The sequence below is a fragment of the Lissotriton vulgaris genome, chromosome 1_2 (genome assembly GCF_964263255.1).
Source record: "Lissotriton vulgaris chromosome 1_2, aLisVul1.2, whole genome shotgun sequence".
Lineage (NCBI taxonomy): Eukaryota > Metazoa > Chordata > Amphibia > Caudata > Salamandridae > Lissotriton > Lissotriton vulgaris.
The window spans coordinates 50,876,347-50,898,084 of NC_141686.1; the positions used below are offsets into that span (position 1 = coordinate 50,876,347).

General features: G+C 45.1%; 1 protein-coding gene across 3 annotated transcripts in view; it reads right to left on the reverse strand.

Annotated features, from left to right (window-relative positions):
• Positions 1-21,738, reverse strand: part of CCDC91 (coiled-coil domain containing 91) — a 1,919,235-nt gene that overhangs the window by 359,145 nt on the left and 1,538,352 nt on the right. For all 3 annotated transcript variants that reach the window (XR_015307530.1, XM_086952800.1, XM_086952801.1), the window contains exon 12: positions 9,591-9,704. Coding sequence is in view for 2 of the 3 variants with exons in the window: in XM_086952800.1 (XP_086808926.1) it covers positions 9,591-9,704 (114 nt within the window). In the remaining variant the exon portion in view is untranslated. The remainder of the gene's footprint in view (positions 1-9,590; positions 9,705-21,738) is intronic.

Below are 21,738 nucleotides of genomic sequence, written 5' to 3' on the forward strand. Positions count from 1 at the left end.
GTTTTGGGTAGTGTTGTAGTGTTTGCGTAGTGTAGGGTCATGCTGGGGGTAGTGTTTTAGGGTTTAGGGTAGTGTTGTAGTGTTTGCGTAGTGTAGGGTCATGCTGGGGGTAGTGTTTTAGGGTTTAGGGTAGTGTTGTAGTGTTTGCGTAGTGTAGGGTCATGCTGGGAGTAGTGTTTTAGGGTTTAGGATAGTGTTGTAGTGTTTGCGTAGTGTAGGGTCATGCTGGGGGTAGTGTTTTAGGCTTTAGGGTAGTGTTGTAGTGTTTGCGTAGTGTAGGATCATGCTGGGGGTAGTGTTTTAGGGTTTAGGGTAGTGTTGCAGTGTTTGCGTAGTGTAGGGTCATGCTGGGGTGTAGTGTTTTAGGGTTTTGGGTAGTGTTGCAGTGTTTGCGTAGTGTAGGGTCATGCTGGGGGTAGTGTTTTAGGGTTTAGGGTAGTGTTGTAGTGTTTGCGTAGTGTAGGGTCATGCTGGGGTGTAGTGTTTTAGAGTTTTGGGTAGTGTTGTAGTGTTTGCGTAGTGTAGGGTCATGCTGGGGGTAGTGTTTTAGGGTTTAGGGTAGTGTTGTAGTGTTTGCGTAGTGTAGGGTCATGCTGGGGGTAGTGTTTTAGGGTTTAGGGTTGTGTTGTAGTGTTTGCGTAGTGTAGGGTCATGCTGGGGGTAGTGTTTTAGGGTTTAGGGTTGTGTTGTAGTGTTTGTGTAGTGTAGGGTCATGCTGGGGGTAGTGTTTTAGGGTTTAGGGGAGTGTTGTAGTGTTTGCGTAGTGTAGGGTCATGCTGGGGTGTAGTGTTTTAGGGTTTTGGGTAGTGTTGTAGTGTTTGCGTAGTGTAGGGTCATGCTGGGGGTAGTGTTTTAGGGTTTAGGGTAGAGTTGTACTGTTTGTGTAGTGTAGGGTCATGCTGGGGGTAGTGTTTTAGGGTTTAGGGTAGTTTAGTTGTTTAGTGTATGCTAAAGGCATATTCGTTCTAAAAGTTTTCGTTATTTTAATTTGCGGCCTAATAGTACATGCGGGATTTTTTTTGCGGACTGATGGTATGCGGGATTTCGTCATATATTCGCTAATCATACTTTCTATGGCAAAATGAACCCCCTCATTTTGTTCCTTTTTAAATTAAATGTTTTAAGAGTTACTACTTTATTCCAATCAAGATGGCTTCAGGTGTGCCATACCTTTGTAATAAGTAGGACTGTTAGCACTCTAGTTGTTCTTTAGAACACTCTGGGACATTCTGTCATTGGGCTATAGTTGGGCTACATCTGGCTGATATTTGGGCTACATTTGTTTTTTTGTCTCTGGTGGCCATCTTTGGGCTACATTGGGCTACATTGGGCTACATTGGGCTACATTTGGGCTCCAACATATATATAGCCCAATGTAGCCCAATATCTATTTTTCAAAGTTAATTTTCGTAAAAACCACTGGAGCCTATATCTTGAGACATAGCAAAGGCACATCGGGCTACCAGTCCCTACAATTTTGCCAAGTTTGGTGTAAATCCATTCAGCCGTTCAGGCTAAAAGTGAGGCCAACCGCCCTATGGAAAATTGCATGGGAAAAACACGTTTTGGGACCCCCCTTTTTTCTCGGCCCCCCCTTGACGAAACACCCCCAAATTTTCAGGGACTGCTCAGAAACAAAATGTTCCATTTTCCTGAAAATTTCAGCCAATTCTGTCCTCAAACGCCAAAGTTATTCGACATAGAATTTTCAAAAATCCCATAGGAAAAAAATCCTAACTATATATACCTACTGGCTATCGCCAGTAGGTAATATATATATATATATATATATATATATATGCTTTAAGTATCTCATTTGTAAAAAAACGAACAGCTGAGTGGTCCTATGAGAACACATATATGTCTAAGTATATAAATGTGATCATAGGGATTGTACCAGTAGAGGTATAACAATATATTTTTAGATTTTTTTTTTTTTTTAAACATACTTATGTGTAATTAAACACAACACATGTCTATGACCATGAAAATATTATTGCATTTTTGTACATTTGGATCAATTCATTGTACAGAAATATTACTAAGTGTAAACATATATCTGTATGTACATACACATCTATACATATAAATACGTGTACGTATTTACTTATGTGGGTTTGTCTGTATAAAGTACTTTTTTTTATTAAAAACGATATATAGAAAAAATGAAATATAGTAATTATATGATTCTACTTAATAAACACATGTTTGTCATATTGTACAGTTATCACATGAAGATAATTGCGAACTTAGGGATGTTTGTGTTTCTATGATAATGCATAGTGTGTATTTCTGCACAACACATGAATATCTGATCATGGAAATATTATTAAAACATTGGAATGAATATTATTAGAACATTGGAATGTTGGGAGCTCCATTGAAGACAATGGAGAAGCAGCAGCCTATATGAACGGCTATAGGCCCGCTGCACTCAACATTTCAAAGTTCTAATGAACAGCCTCTGCCTTTCTCTTTCCCTGCCGCTCTAAAATACATGGAGAAGCAGGAGAACAAGAAAGGCAGAGGTTGTGCAGCAGAAAACACCAGAGCCTTCCCACTCCCTCTTCCCTAGCTCAAAGTCACTAGAGCTTCGGAAGGAGGGAGGAGGAATGCTGCTCAGCTCCTCTGTCTTCCTGTCTTGGTTGAACTACTAAAAAGCAGTTCAGCCAAGCCAGGGAGAACCAGGGACTCGTTTCTGCATCTTTTCACAGCTCTTGATGTGAATGTTCAAAAGCTAACAGCCGTGGCCCTGCATTCGGATGTTAGTTGTAGAACATTCACAGCAACAGCTGTGAACAAAGGCCTCAAGGGGCCCAAAGGGATTCAAACCCCTCTGATAAGTGAGGCTGTTGTTTTACTAATTCGAACATTCTGCCCTGATGGGGAGGAATGTTCTAATATTGTTATAGCCCGCCGCAGCTGAGCTGTACCAGTCATTAAAGGCCGGTAACTTGTTAAAGGCCCTCCTCGCCTTTGACTCGGGGCTTTAACGCTTGACTGGGCCTTTAAAGGCCAGTATAGCCAGCTACGGTGGGCTATAAATCTATATGACATGAGTATACATGTAGGTGTTTGTATAATGGTATTTTGGCCTTGCACTTAAAATTGCACCATTATAATGTGTTTAAGCATGCATACATACAACTATACATTTAAATGTGTAGGTATGTTTCTATGTATTTATATATTACAGAAGAAAATGTAAAAAAAAAATCAAAATAATTTCTGTGCAACCTTTGCCCACACCTCCACCTTTCCACCACTCCCAACAATAACTTCTTTCCTGTAGTAATCCACTTTAATCAAACTGTCCCTTTCAAAATAATACAGTAAATACACAAGATTGTAATGAACACTAAATGAATGGACTGATGGATACATCGTCTCACAAATTCCGCATCTTATGTATTAGTTAGAAAGCAATACCATACTGAATGTAGTATTGATTTGCACCAGTTAGCAAGGGCATGCAAAGTATCCATCAGTGTCTGCCTGAGCAATGAGACAGTAATGTTTCGCAATGGTGTACAACGAAGCCTAAGTGGCAACCTAGCAAATATCAGCCACCGGATGTCCCTGGTGAGACCAGTAGAAGTTGCCACACCCCTGACATAGTACACACAAATGCCAGCTGGAGGATCTTTTTGGCCAATGAATAATGAATATGTAAAATCAAGGTGATGCAACGTGGAATTGTTGTACGTTTGGTTTTGGCTTGTGTCTCCTGGTTCCAGCAAAGCCCACAAAGAGCTGATCATTCACTATAACTTGTTTTAAAATATTGATGTAGTAAAATACCGCACACCTAGTGTCCATGTCAGTTTAGTAGCTTGTTTTCTTTGGTGGGGTGAGAAGAAAGAACGGACTTAGAGTGATGGACTGGTGCATGCGAAAGCAAGGCAGACAGCACACTTATTGGGAGCAGTTGTTCTAATGCACACCAAATTACTCATGCCATCATCTCATCTATATGAGTATTTCAGCCCATTGAGGAGGCATCAATAAAGATGGTGGCCAGTGGAGGGGGGGGGCCTAGAGTGTCTGAGGGAAGATGGCCACACTTTAGTGCTGCTCAGCCGACCAGGCACAGATATCCATTGTAAATCTGCCCATCCCCGCTTCAAATTGCTCCTGAATGGTCGGAGAGACTCCAGCACTTTGAGGATTGCTGTGACAATACTGCAGGGGTGAGCTGCCACCATGAGGGACGCCGACATACAGGTGCACGAAGGCCGGCCCGGCACCCCGATCCAGGTGGCACGGAGATAGCACAACCCAGGCCGCATTGCGAGAAGCACACCAGCCCCCGGTAAGGAGAGAGCCCAGTAGCGGAAGAAACTGCGAGGTGAGTCGCCTGTGGTCCCCTGAGCCACGTATTGATGAGCAAACGGGGCGGGCGCGGGTGCACTTGCATGGTGGCCGAATAGTGAAGCAGTAGGAGGCCTGCCGCGGCAGCCGGCGGTGGAGGTAGGTGACAAAGCCACGGAATGCGGATCTGCGCAGATACTGCACGCGGCTGGTGCCGCATTGATAACAAGTGGCTGGGCCTGATGGGCACTGAAAGGTCAGGACTGACTCATGTGTGTAGGGCGGCCTCCAGTGTGCTGCATTTTGGGCCGCGCGACTGCTAGAAGCAGTTGGTCGGCGCAGGGCGTGGAGCCACTACGGAGTTGCAAGAGGGGTTTTGAAGTCAGGCCGGGGAGAATAACAGACACAGAGCTGGCGGTGTGGATTTTGAGACCTAACAGTGTATGCATAGCAGCGGCGACTGCTGAACAGTTGATGTGCGCTGTGTAGTCCGATCCAGGTAGGCAATTACGGTGCCTGTTACTTTGTAATGACTGATTGAGCTGACTGCTGTATCTGATGGTGTAAGGGCAGTGGTTCTTCAGGCACAAGGATGGACTCTCAATATTGCCAGCTCCAGCGAGAAAGACACAAGAAAAGGAATTTGGACCAGAACGGGCAGTAGAGCCACCATACCTTTGGCAGCACTGCAGAGCTGGGTAGTGGATCTAGCGCCTGAATGATCTTGATGTTCTGGCAAGAGAGCGTAGCAATATGGTGAAAGTAGATAAATCTCAGCCGCACCTCACCTTTGAAGCCACAATTGCGGCACAAGGAGAGCAGAGAGACTCTCCCATTCACCTTCCCATTTGCAAGTGGCTTACTACCTTTTTGAAAGGGGTGGTAAACTATGAGTGTTTTGTGACCGCAAATGCAAACGCAAAACAATCTTACATGCCCATACTGTCTTCTGGTGTCTGTGACCACTGATGCCTGTCTACCCCCTGTGCCTGCATTCTTATCTGTGCCCGTTCTCTTGCCTTCTGTTCCCTGATTGTGCTCATTTTCTTGCCTTCTGCTCCCCCTCGCTGCCCCTGATTTGTGCCCGTTTTCTTGCCTCCTTTTCCCTGATTATACCAGTTTTTCGTGCCTTCTGCTCCCCTGTTTGTGCTCGTTTTCGTGCCTTCTGCTCCCCTGATTGCACTCGTATTTCTTGCCTTCTGCCCCCCTGATTCCCGATTGCACTTATTTTTCTTGCCTCTGCTCCCCTGATTGTACCCGTTTTTTGTGCCTCTGCTCCCCTGATTGTACTCGTTTTTCTTGCCTCTACTCTCCTTTGTGCCTCTATGCCACTCATTTCCCCCCGTTTTTCGTGACCTTTCTGCCCTTTCTTGGGACCTTTGTGCCTCTGTTCCACTTGTTTCCTCCCGTTTTTTGTGACCTTTTCTGCCCCTTCTTGTGACCTTTCTGCCTCTGTGCCACTCGTTTCCCCCCGTTTTTTGTGACCTTTATGCCCTTTCTTGTGACCTTTCTGCCTCTGTGCCACTCATTTCCCCCGTTTTCAGTGACCTTTTCTGCCCTTTCTTGTGACCTTTCGGCCTCTGTGCCACTCGTTTCCCCCCATTTTTTGTGACCTTTTTGCCTCTGTGCCAATCGTTTCCCCCCGTTTTTTGTGACCTTTCTGTGCTTTTTTGTGACCTTTGACCCTGCTTGCAGGCAGGTCACCCCCACGCTGCTGCTCGTCATCTGACTGCCTGGTTCCTGCCTCATTGCTATCTCCTTGTTTCCTGGGTTTTTCCCTCCCCTCTGACCTGTGCACCAGTTCCCCCTGCCCCCTGCCACTCCCGATCCGACCCTTTCCCGGCACTGCATTCCTGCGGCCCCGCCCCCTGCACACCCATTCGCCTCCCCGCCTACGCCTCCCAGCTGCTTCTCCCTCCCAAGCCACCTCATATGCGGGCCGAGAAGCAGCCGCGCAGCGCCGCACCCATCCGCGCCTGGACTACGCCCAGTGCCAGAACGCCTGGACCCCGCGAACGCCACAACACCAGAGTCCACTAAGATGCCAGCACCCTCCATGCACTCAACGCCGGACGAAACCACACCTGCTTCCAGGCCGCCCCAAAACTGACCCACAGACCCTTCTCCTGCCACACCTGCAGCTTCACCTGCGACAGAACCACCAAACCTCCAAGGACTGGACCCAACCACCTCCGCTGCATACTCCTCAACACCCGCTCCTCATGCAAACACGCCATCGAGCTCTGGGATCTGCTGGACACCTCCACCCCAGATATGGCCTTCCTGACCGAGACCTGGTGGAACGCCTCCTCAGCGCCTGACATCGCCATAGCCATCCGGAATCGGTTACAAGATCACCCGCAGGGATCGCGCCAACGGAATCGGAGGAGGAATAGCCATCATCCACAAGTCCACCCTCAAAGTCGCCACCCACGCAGACGACACCCTCAACACCACGAACACCTGCACTTCCGGATCCACACCGACCCCAACACCACCCTCAGAGGAACACTCATCTACAGACCCCCTGGGCTCAGTTCAGCGACTCCATCGCCGACCTCTCTAGCACCCACGCATTCGCCTCCATGGACTACATCATCCTCGGGGACCTAAACTTCCACCTCGAGAACAACAACGACGCCAACTCCGCCACCCTGATCAACAACCTCGCCAACCTGGGCCTCAACTCGTCACCGCACCCACCCACGCTGCCGGCCACACGCTGAATCCCGTCTTCTCCACAGGCTCCCCGGTCGCCTTCGAACACACCACCGAACTCCACTGGACCGACCACCGCTGCAACCATTTCACCTTCAAGAAACCCACGATGCACCACCGCACCCAACAGCTGCCTCGCCACTGCTGGAGTAGAGTCACCGAAGACCAGCTGATCACCTACCTCGCCAAGAACCCACCCACCGACCCCACCAACCCAGACGCCGCAGCCCGAAACCTCAGACAGTGGATCGACGCCTGCGCCAACACCCTCGCCCCGCTCAAGAAACCCTCTAACAGCCACGCAAAAAGAGAGCCACCTGGTTCACTGACGAGCTCCACACCTCTAAACGCGCATGCCAGAAACTGGAGAAGAAATGGCTCCACAAACGCACACTGGGCAACCACGCAGCCCACAAGGACACCACCTGCAGAAACCACCACCTCATCAGATTAGCCAAGAGATCCTCCTTCAAAGATTGCTTGGATAACAACGCACACAACAGCAAAGAGCTCTTCAGCATCGTAAAGGAACTCTCCAACCCCAGCACCAACGACAACGACATCCCGCCCTTACAAGAACTGTGCGACTCACTAGCCAGCTTCTTCCACCGTAAGATCGCTGACATCCACGACAGCTTCAACACCACGACGACCCGGACTATGCCAGACGCCACCTCCCCTGTGAACACCACCAGCGCCATCCGCCTGATCTCCTGGTCCAACATCAACGACGACGAGACACGCAAGGTCATGAACTGCATTCACTCAGGATCTCCATCTGACCCGTGCCCACACCACGTATTCAACAAAGCAGACGCAGCCATCGCACCCTAACTACGGAAGGTCATCAACATCTCCTTCGAAACAGCGACATTCCCGGAAAGCTGGAAGCACGCCGAAATCAACGCCCTCCTCAAGAAGCCCAAAGCGGACACCAAGGACCTCAAGAACTTCCTCCGGGTAATTTCCCTGCTCCCGTTCCCGGCAAAGGTCATTGAGAAAATCATCAACATGCAACTGGCCCGCCACCTCGAAGACAACAACATCTTGGACCCGTCCCAGTCCGGATTCAGATGAAACCACAGCACCGAGACAGCCCTCATCGCCGCCACAGACGACATCAGGCGCCAACTACAAACGGCGAAACATCAGCCCTCATCCTCCTGGACCTGTCAGCCGCCTTCGACGCGGTCTGCCATCGCACTCTAAAGACACGCCTCCTAGAAGCCGGAATCCAAGAGAAGGCTCTTGACTGGACCACCTCCTTCCTCTCCAGCAGAACCCAGAGCGTCCACCTCCCTCCCTTCCGATCCGAAGCCACTGACATCATCGGCGGCATCCCCAGGGCTCATCCCTCAGCCCAACACTGTTCAACGTCTACATGGCCCCCCTCGCACAAGTGGCCCGCCATCACAACCTCAACATCATCTCCTACGCTGACGACACCCAGCTCATCCTCTCCCTCACCAAGGACCCACACACCACCAAAACCAACTTCCATGAGGGAATGAAGGCCGCCGCCGATTGGACGAGGAGCAGCTGTCTGAGGCTGAACTCGGACAAGACAGAGGTTCTCATCCTCGGACCCACCCCCTCAGCCTGGGACGACTCCTGGTGGCCGACCACACTGGGAACAGCACCAACACTCACCGACCAGGCCCGCAATCTAGGATTCATCCTCGTCTCCTCCCTCTCCATTTCTAAGCAGGTCAACGCCGTCTCCTCCTCCTGCTACAATACCCTCCGCCGGATCTACAAGTGGATCCCAACCGAAACAAGAAGAATGGTGACACAGGCCCTCGTCAGCAGCAGACTGGACTACGGCAAAGCACTCTACGCAGGAATCTTAGCCAAACACCTACGACGAATACAACGCATCCAAAACGCCTCCGCCCGACTGATCGTCAACGTCCCCCGCCGCAGCCACATCACCCCCCACCTGAGAGACCTACACTTTCTCCCCGTTGACAAGAGGATCACATTCAAGCTCCTCACCAATGTACACAAAGCACTCCACAACGCCGGACCAGCCTACCTGAACAGCAGACTCAGCTTTCACACCCCCCCCGCCAGCTCACCTCCGCCAGCCTCGCCCTCGCCGCTGTCCCCCGCATCCAACAAACGACCTTCCGCAGCAGATCCTTCTCCTACTTCACTGCCAAGACCTGGAACACCTTCCCTACCCACATATGGCAGACCCAAGACCTACTCACCTTCAGAAGACTCCTCAAGACCTGGCTCTTCGAGCAGTAGCAGCACCCTCCCCCCCCCACCCATCAGCGCCTTGGGACCCTCACGGGTAAGTAGAGTGCTTTACAAGTACTCTGATTGATTGATTGATTGATTGATTGAATATATGAGTATGAAGTGCCTGGATCTGAGCTTTGTTGCAAATGTATTGACACTTTCCAGTCTTGATAGGAACAACACTTTATTATCTCATTAAAAGTAAAACTGTAAGTGAGAAGCACACCATTAGCACACGAACAACCATTAGCAAGCACAGATTATTTTGCACAAGGGGAACCCTTAACTAGCTTCAACCCCATAGGAACGCTTACCCTCTTCTGCTCCCTGGCGTATTCCATCAGTTCTTCTCTGGTTTGTCGGACAGCTTCTTGAACAGCCGCCTCGGTCCTTTTCTGCTCTTCCGCGATTGCTGATTTGACAAGGTCCTGTTAAAGATTGAAATCAAAGTGCAGGCGAGTCCATGTTACTGTGCTTTTGTCCAAAGTAATAGCATATTTCTGTTCGTGTTAATAGCTGCACTGACTAGACTTTTTAAAGTGGGGCAGAAAGGAGGATGAAAACAAACAATAATATCAGGGAAGCGACCGAGTTGTAAGCACACAGGAACATTAGAACAGCTTTACAAGAAGGGGGACTAAAGAGCTCTGATAGCAGGAGCTGTTCCTGCACAGCTCAGCCTGCCTCTGACATCAGCAGGAGTACGCCCATACCAGCCTCTCTTCAGTCAAGGGGAAGGGCCTTGAGGGTGCTGGATCTGGCCTGTGCATGGCTGGGGTCGTGGAGTGCATGTGCTCCGCTTGCCCGGCCAACCTCCAAGGCTGCAGGTAACAGGCTTTTGGCAGAACAGAACTGAGTCAGCCAGGAATCCTAGGAAGGCCTTAACTGCTGTGAGTGTAGCGACCATCTTGAAATGGGTGTATTATTCCAATCTACACCATCATTTCCAATCAGAGCAGTGGGCGTACAGCCTCACCTTTCCTAGGTCCTGGGTGGCAAACACAAAGGGGTATTTGGGGGCTTTCAGTGGCTGCTCTCCAGGGACAAAAAACAGAAATGTGCAGGCACTGTACAAGAACTTGTGTGCTTTGTTTCTTTGGTTTACACTCAGCGCACTGAAGCTTGTGGTACAGTGCTGACACTGGTTAAAGCCTACATGTGAGACATAAGTGACAGCTTATCCTAAAGATGTCCGTCCCAATGTGAAGGAGAAACAAAGAGGCAGCCATGTTGCACCCACTCGAGTGCTGACAAATGCAAACATAAAATGACGTACACAAATCTAATAGAAGTTACTGGTTGTGTACTCAATGCATGAATGCGATGCAGAATTAAATGTGGCAAAAACTGCCCTGATTGAGTGTACTTTTCAGATGTGAAATAGTCCCTCATGCATTATAATGGAGGTAGAAGGATATAACGAATCAGCCAACAGAAAGATAGTGAAACCAAAATACTCTTTAGGCACACATTATTGTGTATGATTGCTAATTCACCAGCGATACGATCTTTACGGTCACAGTGAATGATAGGGAAGCCCGGTAGGGTGAGGAGATTGATAATGGGGGATGAGTAGTCATTTAGCCAGGTTTCAGTCAGAAAATAGAAGTCAATTTTAAGAAGTAGGATGGTTAACTGCTGACCTACAGTTTAATAGCATACAGTTTAGTTTGTATGGTGTTTTGGCTTCAGCTTGAGTAGGCAGGATGGTAGTGAGTTGGGTTGGTGGAATGGGCGGGCAATTAGTGCAAGAGATCCTATTAGACAGAGTATAACCAAAATATTGGGGCAGCAGGGTTGCTAGGAGCATTGACGTAAGTGTGGGTCAACATTTCCACTTCCAACTGTGACATTTCAGTTATGGTGCATCTGGGTTTAAGGTGATACTGAGTGTAGGGGATGGAAAGGCGAGACGAGTCTGAGTGAATGATTGTGGCAGGATCGGTGTTTGTCTTTGCTGTGTGAGTATGAGGTAAGTTGAGGCAGATCTTGATGTCCTTTCGTAGTGCAGTGAGTTCTTCCAGCATGGTGTATACTTTAAGGTCCAGATGGGTGATTAGGGGGATCAGTTGAGATACATGGCTCTAAGGCAGAGAGAAGAATAGATTAGTGGCCATCTTAGGCTATAGTGGGGATTAAAGTTGGATCTGGCATGCTTTGGGTGGGGGACTGTGAGGAATCATGTGTGCTTGTTTGGTCTGATTGTGCAAGGGAAGTGAATCTTGTTGGAGGGGGAGATTATACTGGTGGTAAGGCCATAGCTTCAGGGAGATTAAGGAATGGGGAGGATGTATGAGGGGTATAGGCGGTGTTAGTGTGGGGGATAGGGAAGAAGCAGGTTCTACTGGGTGGGGAGAGAGTTTGGTAGTGTTCTGTGGGGGTAGGAGGTAGAATAAGATTGAGAGCGGGTGACAAGGAGGTGAGAGAGAGAGGGGAAGTGGCAATTCAGAGATGGAGAGATCATCTTCTGAGGCTTGGATAAGATTGTTTTACTCAAGATTGATTGAATATTGTGGGTTTGAGAAGTACCAATGTTACAACCTATGCAACTGATGCTTTCAAAACTTTTGGATTATAAGTAGTGACAATGATAGCAACTCATTATGTAGAGTTTTATTGAAAACTCCAAGTGATTAAACTGATCACCTCAACTACCCAGGTGACAGCGCTGCTATTATTTTGAAGATTCTTTTACTAATTGCTCTCTTGTCTTACCAGTCTATCTGCTGACATGCTTCAGTTGCACCTCATTATGATTCACTATTTATTCTCCATGGCCACATTATGTATTGGATCCTCGTCTGGACAATACATTTCCTTAGTATCTCGCTGAAGTTTGAATCAAATTTCTATCCAAATACCCACGTTTTCTTCCACGTAATGCTCTCCATTTTTGTATTGATTCCCCTTTTTGCCCTGAGGGCAGTGTTCTGCTTCGGACTTGTGATACCCTTGGTCTACTGTAATACATGCTTCCCCCCTACATTTTCTGTGGGTCACATTCTTGACCATATCTTTTCATCATTCAAAGGCATCACTGTTAGACCACCTTTTCAACTTATGTAGTCTGGTGTAGCCGCCCATCAATATCTGTGTCTGGTCATGTTTGTATCTCTGTAGAAGCAATGGATTGGGGCTAAGGTTCAGCAATGTTGTACCTATTTGAGAAGGGATTGGTGGCATTCAGATACAACTTAACAAATCAATGGGGATATGTAATGACATAGCAAACAGAAAGGGTTTGATGTGATACTAAGATGACATGCAAATAACAAACCAAGGAATTTAATAATATTGGTATGATAAATCTACATATCAAGAGAACAGAAGTGTTATTTCATACGTAAACGGAAGGGAATCAGTGAATGAAGAAAGCTTGGTGATCTTCTAAGTAAGACGGGTGTGTGCTCGAACGTTTTTTGCTTTGACTGTTGCATTATTGTGTTTATTTTATTTTTACTCCTTTTGCTCTTCTGCAAGAATGATGGCCTATGTGTCCCACTGGCTCACAGCTCCCATTCATGGTGAGGCTTGAATGGAACATTATGATGGAAGGATCAGAAAAGTGCTGCTAGGTCATGACGTGAGTTTCCATCGTCACAAATGTCTTGGTTAGTAAAACCTCCTATTTTATTTCTCCAAGAGCCCAAGACTAAGAGGTGTCAGTCACACATGATTGTCCTTGACCCTGTACAGCATTCCGCTACCTTTGCCTAGGTTTGCACATTAAAAATACTAGATAGAGACACATACATACATACTTCATATAAATGATTTACGTAAGCCTTGCTAGTCTATAGCCCTCCAGGAGATTTTATTAACCTGAAAGATCCTTTTAACAACACAGCGCATGGCTGTTTATAAACAACTGCTTTTCACTGACTTTAACATGTGTATGGATTCTCCCTTTAAATCGTCATGTTAAAAATATGGAGGAAGTAATAGAACCTCACAGCCTGTCCTTGCTTAGCACAGATGTCTCACGTGTCAAGGGGCACTGCTTGAACCTTTTAATGATCTGTAATTGGGCAGTGTAGGAAGAAGGTGTAGTTTGGAGAAGAGTTGGAATGTGATGTGGCATACACTGTGGATAAAGTGAATGTGTGGAGTGGAGATGATGATTCCGAGAAGATAATAATAACTGAGAAAAAATGATGTGATTCTGGGCCATATGTACAAAGCATTTTACTGATCGGTAAAATGCATTTCGTCACGTACAGAAGGCAAAATGCAACTCAGTAACTTGTTACCGAATCGCCTTTTGCGATTCGGTATTAGGAAGGGGAGTGTTTAGGGAACCCCTTCCTAATACCGAATAGCACTGGTATGTATGAATGTTTTGCAACTGGAAAGCGGTCCAAAACTTTCTTAATTTACCATCTCTGTAGAGGAGGCGGTAACCCATTCGCAAACAGGAAGGGGTCCCAAAGGGACCCCTTCCTCTTTGTAAACGTGGTTGAAAACATACACTGCCAGCTCTTAGAAAATGTGAATCAAAGGAAAATGGTCTGTATTACAAAATAAAATTGCTTTATTTAAAAAGCAATCACAGACATGGTGGTCTGTTGGCCCCAGCAGGCCACCATCACTATGATTGTAGCCATTCCCAATGGGTCGCAAATTGTGACCTACCTCATGAATATTGATAAGGCAGCTCTATGTGCGACCCATTGCAAATCACAAACAGTGTCTGAGACACTGTTGAACATAGCTGGTGCAATTTCCTAATTGCAAATCGCAAGAATTTGCAATTAGGAAATCACAAATTGACTTTTTTTGTACATCTGTCCCTCTGTGCCTAATGATCATGTTTTGTTTCTGTTTTAGGATTATTTGGCCAAAGGATGGTCGGAGGAAAGTAAGGCGAGTGGGGGTTTGGCATCTTTTTCCAGTTAAGGGATGATTAGATGATCTCTGATAGAATTGTCATGAGAGGTGACAAGATTGTTCCTCCACAATACTTAAGGATGAAGATTTTTCTGTTGGGGCATGAAGGTCACATGGGAATGTCCACTACTAAAAGGAAAATCTGTGAGTTTTACTGGTGGCCTGGAACTGATGGTATGGTTGACAACTAGGTGAGCGAATGCAAAGCATAAGCGAATAGTGTGATGGATGTTAGTCCCAATGAATATGCAAAATGACCTTGGAGAAAGTTAGGAATTTACATTTTAGGTCCGTTCGGGGTTTTAACAAGTAAGGAGGCGTATCCCATTGTGTTAACCGGCTATTTTACTAAATGGTGGAGGTTACTGCCAACCAAGCTATAGACTTTTTTGGATGCCATTTGTTTGTTGTGAAAGGATACCAAAGGAGTTAGTATTGGACAATGGGACCCAATTTATGAAGAATTGGATATCTTCTTACCAAGATGTGGCATTTCACTTAAAAGAACATCAAATTATCAACCTCAAGTCAGTAGTCAAGTGGAATGCTCTAACTGGGTCATTAAGGAATCTCTTCAATTGGCTATGCAGAGTGGATTGCCTTGCGGGAAAAGTGTTATAGATTACACTTTTGACATATTGAACATCTCCTAATTCGGTTACTGGCATATTTCCATTTGAAATTTTGCAAGAAAGGAAACCTGGTTTGAATTTGATGCCTTGGTGGCCGAGGCGGAAGAAATTGGATGATCTTGAGAGTGATTTTTCTAAGGTTAGGAAGCGTGTGAAGAAATATCAGGAAAAAATTAAAGTTAGAAATTCTAAATTAATATTTCCAGTTTCTAGATTGAAGGTAGGTGACCACAAAATGGCTGGTGTATCTAATAAGACGCTAGCTAAGTGGTTGGATTCTGCTACAATAGTAGAGGTTTTTAGTAAAGCTGTGGAGTGGAATGTGGGAAAATAGGGAACTCAGGAGGATTTCTCTGTTTAAAGGATAGTTGAAGGTCAGGCATCAGTCAAATAGTGGTTGTGTGGATTGTTCATATTTTGGTGTGAATGGGGAATGTGACAACAACACTCTAGTGTGTGACAGTAATATGAAGGGAGTCCAAGTGTCTAACGATGTTCCTACTGCAACTTGTATTTTAGGCAAGGGGAATGTTACTCTTGATTCTAGAGAAGAGCTTTTAGATGAAGACAATAATAATTGAGTTTACAGGAGTGAGAGAGCAGGAAGGGTTCTTGAGTAATTGAATGATTTTGTACAGTATTAATTGTCGATTATTTTCCATATTGGTTATTGGTTGTATATGCAAAATGCGATGTTATGGTGTATTATTTTCATTGTAGTTATTGTTTTCTTAGGTTCTTTTTTTCATTTTTAGGGGGAAAGATGTGTTGTATGCATAAAGTAAGTAGTGTTACTTTAATGGGTAGAATTTTGGGGTAGAATTAGAATGTAGTTTGTAGAGCACCACAGTGTTGGATGTAAACCTGCTCTTCTTTCTAGTTGAATAAATTTAGGGCCTAATTTCGATCTTGCCGGATGGCATACTCCGTCACAAATGGTTATTCCGATCGCAGTATTAAAAGTTCCAAAGGATATCATGGAATATTAATTTGGCGGACGGGATAGCATGTTTGTGAGTGAGTAACCCTGTCTGCAACATTTGTAATCAGGCCCCAAGTCTTCTCAAGATGTTCTAACCCGCATTACGAAACATTGTTGTCAATAAGCAGGGCTAAATGGCTGCTTTTCCCCTCTAATGCAGATGACACACAGATTGAGTTGTAGGTCAACGGCACAGATGAGAACTTTGCTACATTAAAAGAAGACTAAAGGATATAGCCCTCTGGATTAAAGAGAATGGACTGAAATCGAGGTTCACTTTTTAGGCTACCAGTGGCCAAGGATGTCATTTTATAATTGGAATGTTTGATGCTTAAATGCCTGAAGGGAAATACCCCAATCTGTCTGTCAGAGAAATTGTGATGGCACCATGATTGCTGAGATCATGTAACCAGATGCTTTTGAGTATCCCAAGAACCAAGTTCTATATGAAGACCAAAGATTTGCTGTCCTTGGTACATAGATATGGAATTCTCTCCCAGAACAGATTAAAGATACGTCCACTCAGGTAAGCTTTAGTAACAGGATTAAACAAAAGTATTCAGTTCCTTAGCCTTTATTCTAATACATCTGTAATGAAGCACTATAATGTGTAAATATCGTTTTAACCAGAGTTAGGGTCTAAAAGACTATTTTGGAGTGTGCACCCAATAAATAAATACAAGCAACCACTTTGTTTCCATCCAACTAACAGGCAAATAAACACATTTTTCAAAAACAGTATTTAGAACAAGATTTTCTAATCTCGGCAAAATAATTATTTCCAAAGTCCATTGAGTAAACCTAAGCAATTTTTTCATGACTTTTCATTATTTTGCAAGTGGAAAACTCATTCACGGATTCCATAGAAAAATGAATGACAATAAAGTACCTATTTGGATAAAAACATGTTTTAGCATGAGAAATGGGCCCTTTCAGACAATGTAAAAACTTGGCCAACTGTGTTCCAGTGGAATCTGCTACTCATTTCCTGCACATAATTTATCTTGAATCCTCTTGCCTACAGTGCTTGTACTACAGCTACGGAGATGCCTTGTGGTAAACAGGGCTCGATGTATATTAACTATTTCACTTGTTGCTGCGCACAAAGACAATGTGCAAGATCTTCTCCAAGGCATGAAAGGGAGTGGGGTCTCTTTTTGGCTAGGGAGCAAAGGCCAAGTCAGAAATATTTAAAACTTTCCCAAAGTTCCAAACTCACAGATATAGTTTACCAAGCATGACTATCTATTTTTCGACTCCACACTATTTGCTGGATGCTTTTCTTAAACCTTCAGATTAAATGATTGTCTTGTGGTGCATAGATACGCCGCAGAGTTAATCGCTTACTCCAGCAAAGCCAGTTTTTCTGTGCCCATCTCATCGCATTAAACGGACATGTTGGGAGATGGTGAAGTTCTCCCAAAATCACATGGAGCTTAACTGGCAAGTGTGGTCAGTAACTTTAGAACTCCAAAAAAGTGTAATGAACCAGGGCCCGATATGCAAATCATGTATTCAGTCACAATCACTTGAACTGCATCAGATGGACTCTTTAAGCACCTTCAGGAAAGCTCTCAAGACATGGCTATTCATTCCACGCTCTGCTTGTCGTCCGACTGGCCTTGATACGTTGGTTTGGACCAGTGCTAGGAAGCCTTATGAAGTCATGTGCCTTGCAAATCAACTAGATTAGATTAGAAAAACCTGGAAACGGAGTTTGCAATTGCAAAAATGTCTTGTGCAAAATATGAATCCCAATTTACCAGTCGGTAAAGTTTTACAGATGCCTAAAATGGGATTGAGACTGGATACGAATTTGCTACTTGGAAGGGGTGCGTTGTGGGAGTCCCCTTTCAAATTTCGAATTGGTATGCAATGTTTTAATTGCTTGCAACTGAAATTCTAGTTATAAACCATTGAAAAGTTACAAACGTCCAATCTGCGTCATAACCCATTCCCAAAAGGCAAGAGATCCCTCCCCTTTGGATCCCTTGTCCTTTAGTGAGAATTTCAGTGATAGAAGGCTTGGGTCTAAAGGACCACTGCCAACTCTTAAAAAAACATTTAGAAAATACTCTTTTAAAACATTTGCTTTAGGTACTAAAATAGGCTGATTTAAAAAAAAAACGTTTTTAAAGGAAATGAGAGATAGGGTTGTCTGCTGAGCCTTGCAGCCACTAATCCGGGTGTGTTACAAATTGGGACCTACCGCCTGAATATTAATGTGGTAGGTCATATTGACCACCACTCCAGTTTGGACATTTGAGAACTGATCTCTTGGTTTGGCCAGTTTTTGTGAACAGTGTGTTAGTACATCTGGTCTAGGATCCCCACACAACATAAGTGATGCTTGGACACCTCCTTTGCATTAAAAGAGGTGATTGCCTTCTGCAGAACATTCTTTTGAAAGGTCCATTATTATAGAAAGTGTTAGATGAGAACATTAAAGCACCAGTATAAAATGTTAATGTGTGTTAGCATGTTACAAGCTATTTGTTAGTGACTGTTAAATATCAAAGGTTCTTGACGTTTTAACTTTGGGTAGACCCAAGAAGGATGAAGTGAATCTTTGTCAGTTTCAAACTCTGAGAAGAAAATCTATCACAAGGAGTATAGGGAAAGCTCAGCTCTAAATTACATATATTAACGTTTAGCACTTAACCACACCTGTGGTATGCTATTCACATTGTGTAGCACTATATACCAATGTAATGTTATATTTATGCTTTATCTATCTGGATGCCCAATTGCCTGGATCTGGGAAGGTCAAGACTCGTTCGATAGAACTACATGGTCTCATGAGGACGAATCATCTATGCCACCTCTTAATAACTTATGCAGTAGGTCGGACATTCAAGTGGTTTATACCCAGGTTTTGGAACCAAGCAATCCAGGTTCTAATTAATGTTTTCACACTAAAACATTTCTAAAAGTGTTCTAACTGGACAATAGGAACAGTAAAAATGCCAGTTTGAACCACGTTAAAGGTTTTCTCACAAAATTAATAATTTTCAATTAAGAGTGCCCTTAGAAGCATTTGGAAGTGTTAGAATGATGTGCACTATTCATAACTGAGTCTAGAGAGAGCCAACACTTCAGAAAATAAGTGTGAGTAATTGGGCTGTTGGTTGAAGGTAGAGAAACCGTACGCAAGCAACAGCCAGAATCCTTTTCAGAGTGAACCACAAAAAGTCACTAAATTAACCTGTGTTTAACCCACTGGTAGCCTGGCACAAAAGCAGTCAGGCTTAACTTAGAGGCAATGTATAAAGCATTTATGCAGGACACAAATAGTAATGAAGGGAAACCACAACAGAAGAAAAATCCCATATCAATTTAGAATAACAGAGTGACATTTAAAAACATAATTTCACACAATCAATAAGTAGACCAGAAATATGCAATTTTAAAGATTTATTATAAGTATGGTGCCTTAAAGCATAAAGTGGCACTCCGTGCGAGAAATACCCTGATGGAGTGCAGGCCATATACAGGGACCAGGTAAGTCCCACTGGAAAAGTTACCTTCTAAAGCCCAGCGCAAAGAGTTCGATTTGCAGTGGAGGAGGCTGCCAGGAGCAGGGGAGCATCGCGGATAATCATTGCAGCAACGTGAAGGACAGGCTGGGCATCTTGGAGAGTTGTCAGTAGCGTGTCAAGGACAACAATTGGGCTGTCAATGCTGTACAGCAAATTGGAGATCTTGCATTGCCGGCAGTCGCTGTAGCACAAAGAGGTGGGTTCAATGGAGCTTTTGGTTAGCTGTCATCACGGGTGGCAAGATCTGGGAGCAAAAGAGCCTATTCACGGTTGCAAAGAGCCCAGAACTTCATGGTTTCTCCTTTTCTTCAAGGAGGAGCACAACTGATGCCACACCAAGGGTCCAGGACCTAGGAGGCACTTCTTGGGGGTTAGGAACTCACTCAGCAGTGGCCTGCAGGGCTCAGGCAGGTCCAGTAGAAGTTCCAGTTGCAGCAAGTCGGCTTGGTAGTTGTAGATGGGCCTCTGGAGCTGGTTATGTCTTTGTAGCTTAGAACAGGAGGTCAGCCATCTAACTCTTGGAGTCACTTCAGCCTGGCATGAAGGGTGCAGGCCCAGTCTTCCTTCTCAGACAGCAGGGCAGGCTTCAAACAGAAGGGCAGTCCTTCTTCTCTAGTATCAACAGGTCCAGGAGTGTACTGAAGAGTAGGTCTGAGAGTATACTGAGAGTATACTATTTTTATACTCGGTTCCCTCTTTGAAATGGGAGACTCTTACCGAAGTGTCTGCAATTTCCTGCCTCCCTGCCCTGGTCCCAGTCTGTCTGAGGAAACAAAAGTCTATGGTGCAGTCCTTGGAGTGTAAGCTAGGCAGAGGCCTTTAAAGTGAAAGTGTGGCAGGTGACAGCTCCACACCATCAAGCTAGGATGGCACCTCCTGCAAAACCCAGAACCTCTATTGTGATGCTGTCTGGGAGGAGTAAACAAAGGTCAATTGGCAACTACATCTAGTCATGTAATTTAGGAACAGGCTGCAGGCACCAAATAGTTAGGACAAGAAACTATCAGCTTTATCAAAGTGTCAATTTCAGAATTGTTACATAAAATCCAAATTAATCATTAATCAAGGTTTTTAGATGCCAAACATGACTATCCTATATTCTGTCACACAAATGTTATTAATCATTAAGTGTAATAAGGTAACCCAATGTTATCCTTTGGGTGGAGCAATACAGGAAAACAAATTTAGGAGTTTTTCACTACAAGAACACGCTAACATAAAAGTAAATGTTCAACTTTTTAAATACAATGCACCCTGCCCTAAGCGCTGTTTACGGCCTACCCTAAGGGTTACTTATATGTAATAAAAAGGAAGGTTTAGGCCTGGCAAAAGGCTTGTTTTGCCAAGTCGAAATGGGAGTTTAAAACTGCATAAATGTAAATGTAAATATAGTGTTGCTTGTATAGCGCACATATCACCCCAGACGTGGCATTAAGGCGCTGTAAGCATACTACTGAGGAACCCTTCCTGGCCTCTCCCTGCGAATTGCCCACTCCTGGGCATCCCCAGGGTGAAAGCCAGGCATCCTAGCGCTGTTGGGGCCGTTGTGGAGATTAAGCAAGCTATTTCCCAGAGTTGCAGCGTGGGACCCATGATTAAATTAGGCACCGAGGCGAGAATTATCAGGTCCGAGGAAATTGAGCCCGAGACCCGCCGAGGCGGGAATTGAACCCTGGTCCTGGGCCAGACCTCTGCATCAGGGTCTGCCGCTCTAACCATTGAGCCACACTTCTCCACAACATACACAGGCTTCAATTGCCTGAGACATGTTTTAAAAGGCTTCTTAAGTGTGTGACACAATAAGTACTGCAGGCCCACTAGTAGCATTTCATGTATAGGCAATGGGCACATGAAGTACCACTTTACTAGGGACTTACAAGTAAAGGTAAATGTGCAAATTGGGTGTAAGCCAATTTTACCATGTTTAGAAGAGAGAGCACAAGCACTATTAGCACTGGCTGGTAGTAGTAAAGTGTGTGGAGTTCTAAAGCCAACAAAAATGGGTTTAGAAACAGGAGGGTGAAGGCAAAAGGTTTCCGTGAGACCCTGTAGAGAGGGCCAGGTCCAACAAATAAGAACAACTGAAAAAGCCATTAAGCAATCAAGATTCAATGCACAAACCAGCACCAAAGAGTAGAATCTGACTAACAAAAACCAGATTGTAAAAAAAATGACATGTTTACAAGTATATTGGAAGACCCGCCTAGAAGAGCCCTGCCCAAAGTTCAGGCTCCTTAGGCTGGGAAATTCTCTGTTTGGCTGAAGTCCTCCAACATCTGTCCATAGTCTAAATGTACAGTAACACTTTCCGTTATTGACTTGTCCACCGTGGGTTCCTTCTGTGTTTGCCCATCCTAAGTTCTTTTTTCCCCCACGGAGTTAACATTCCACATTATGAAAATAGTAATGAGATTTGGAACTG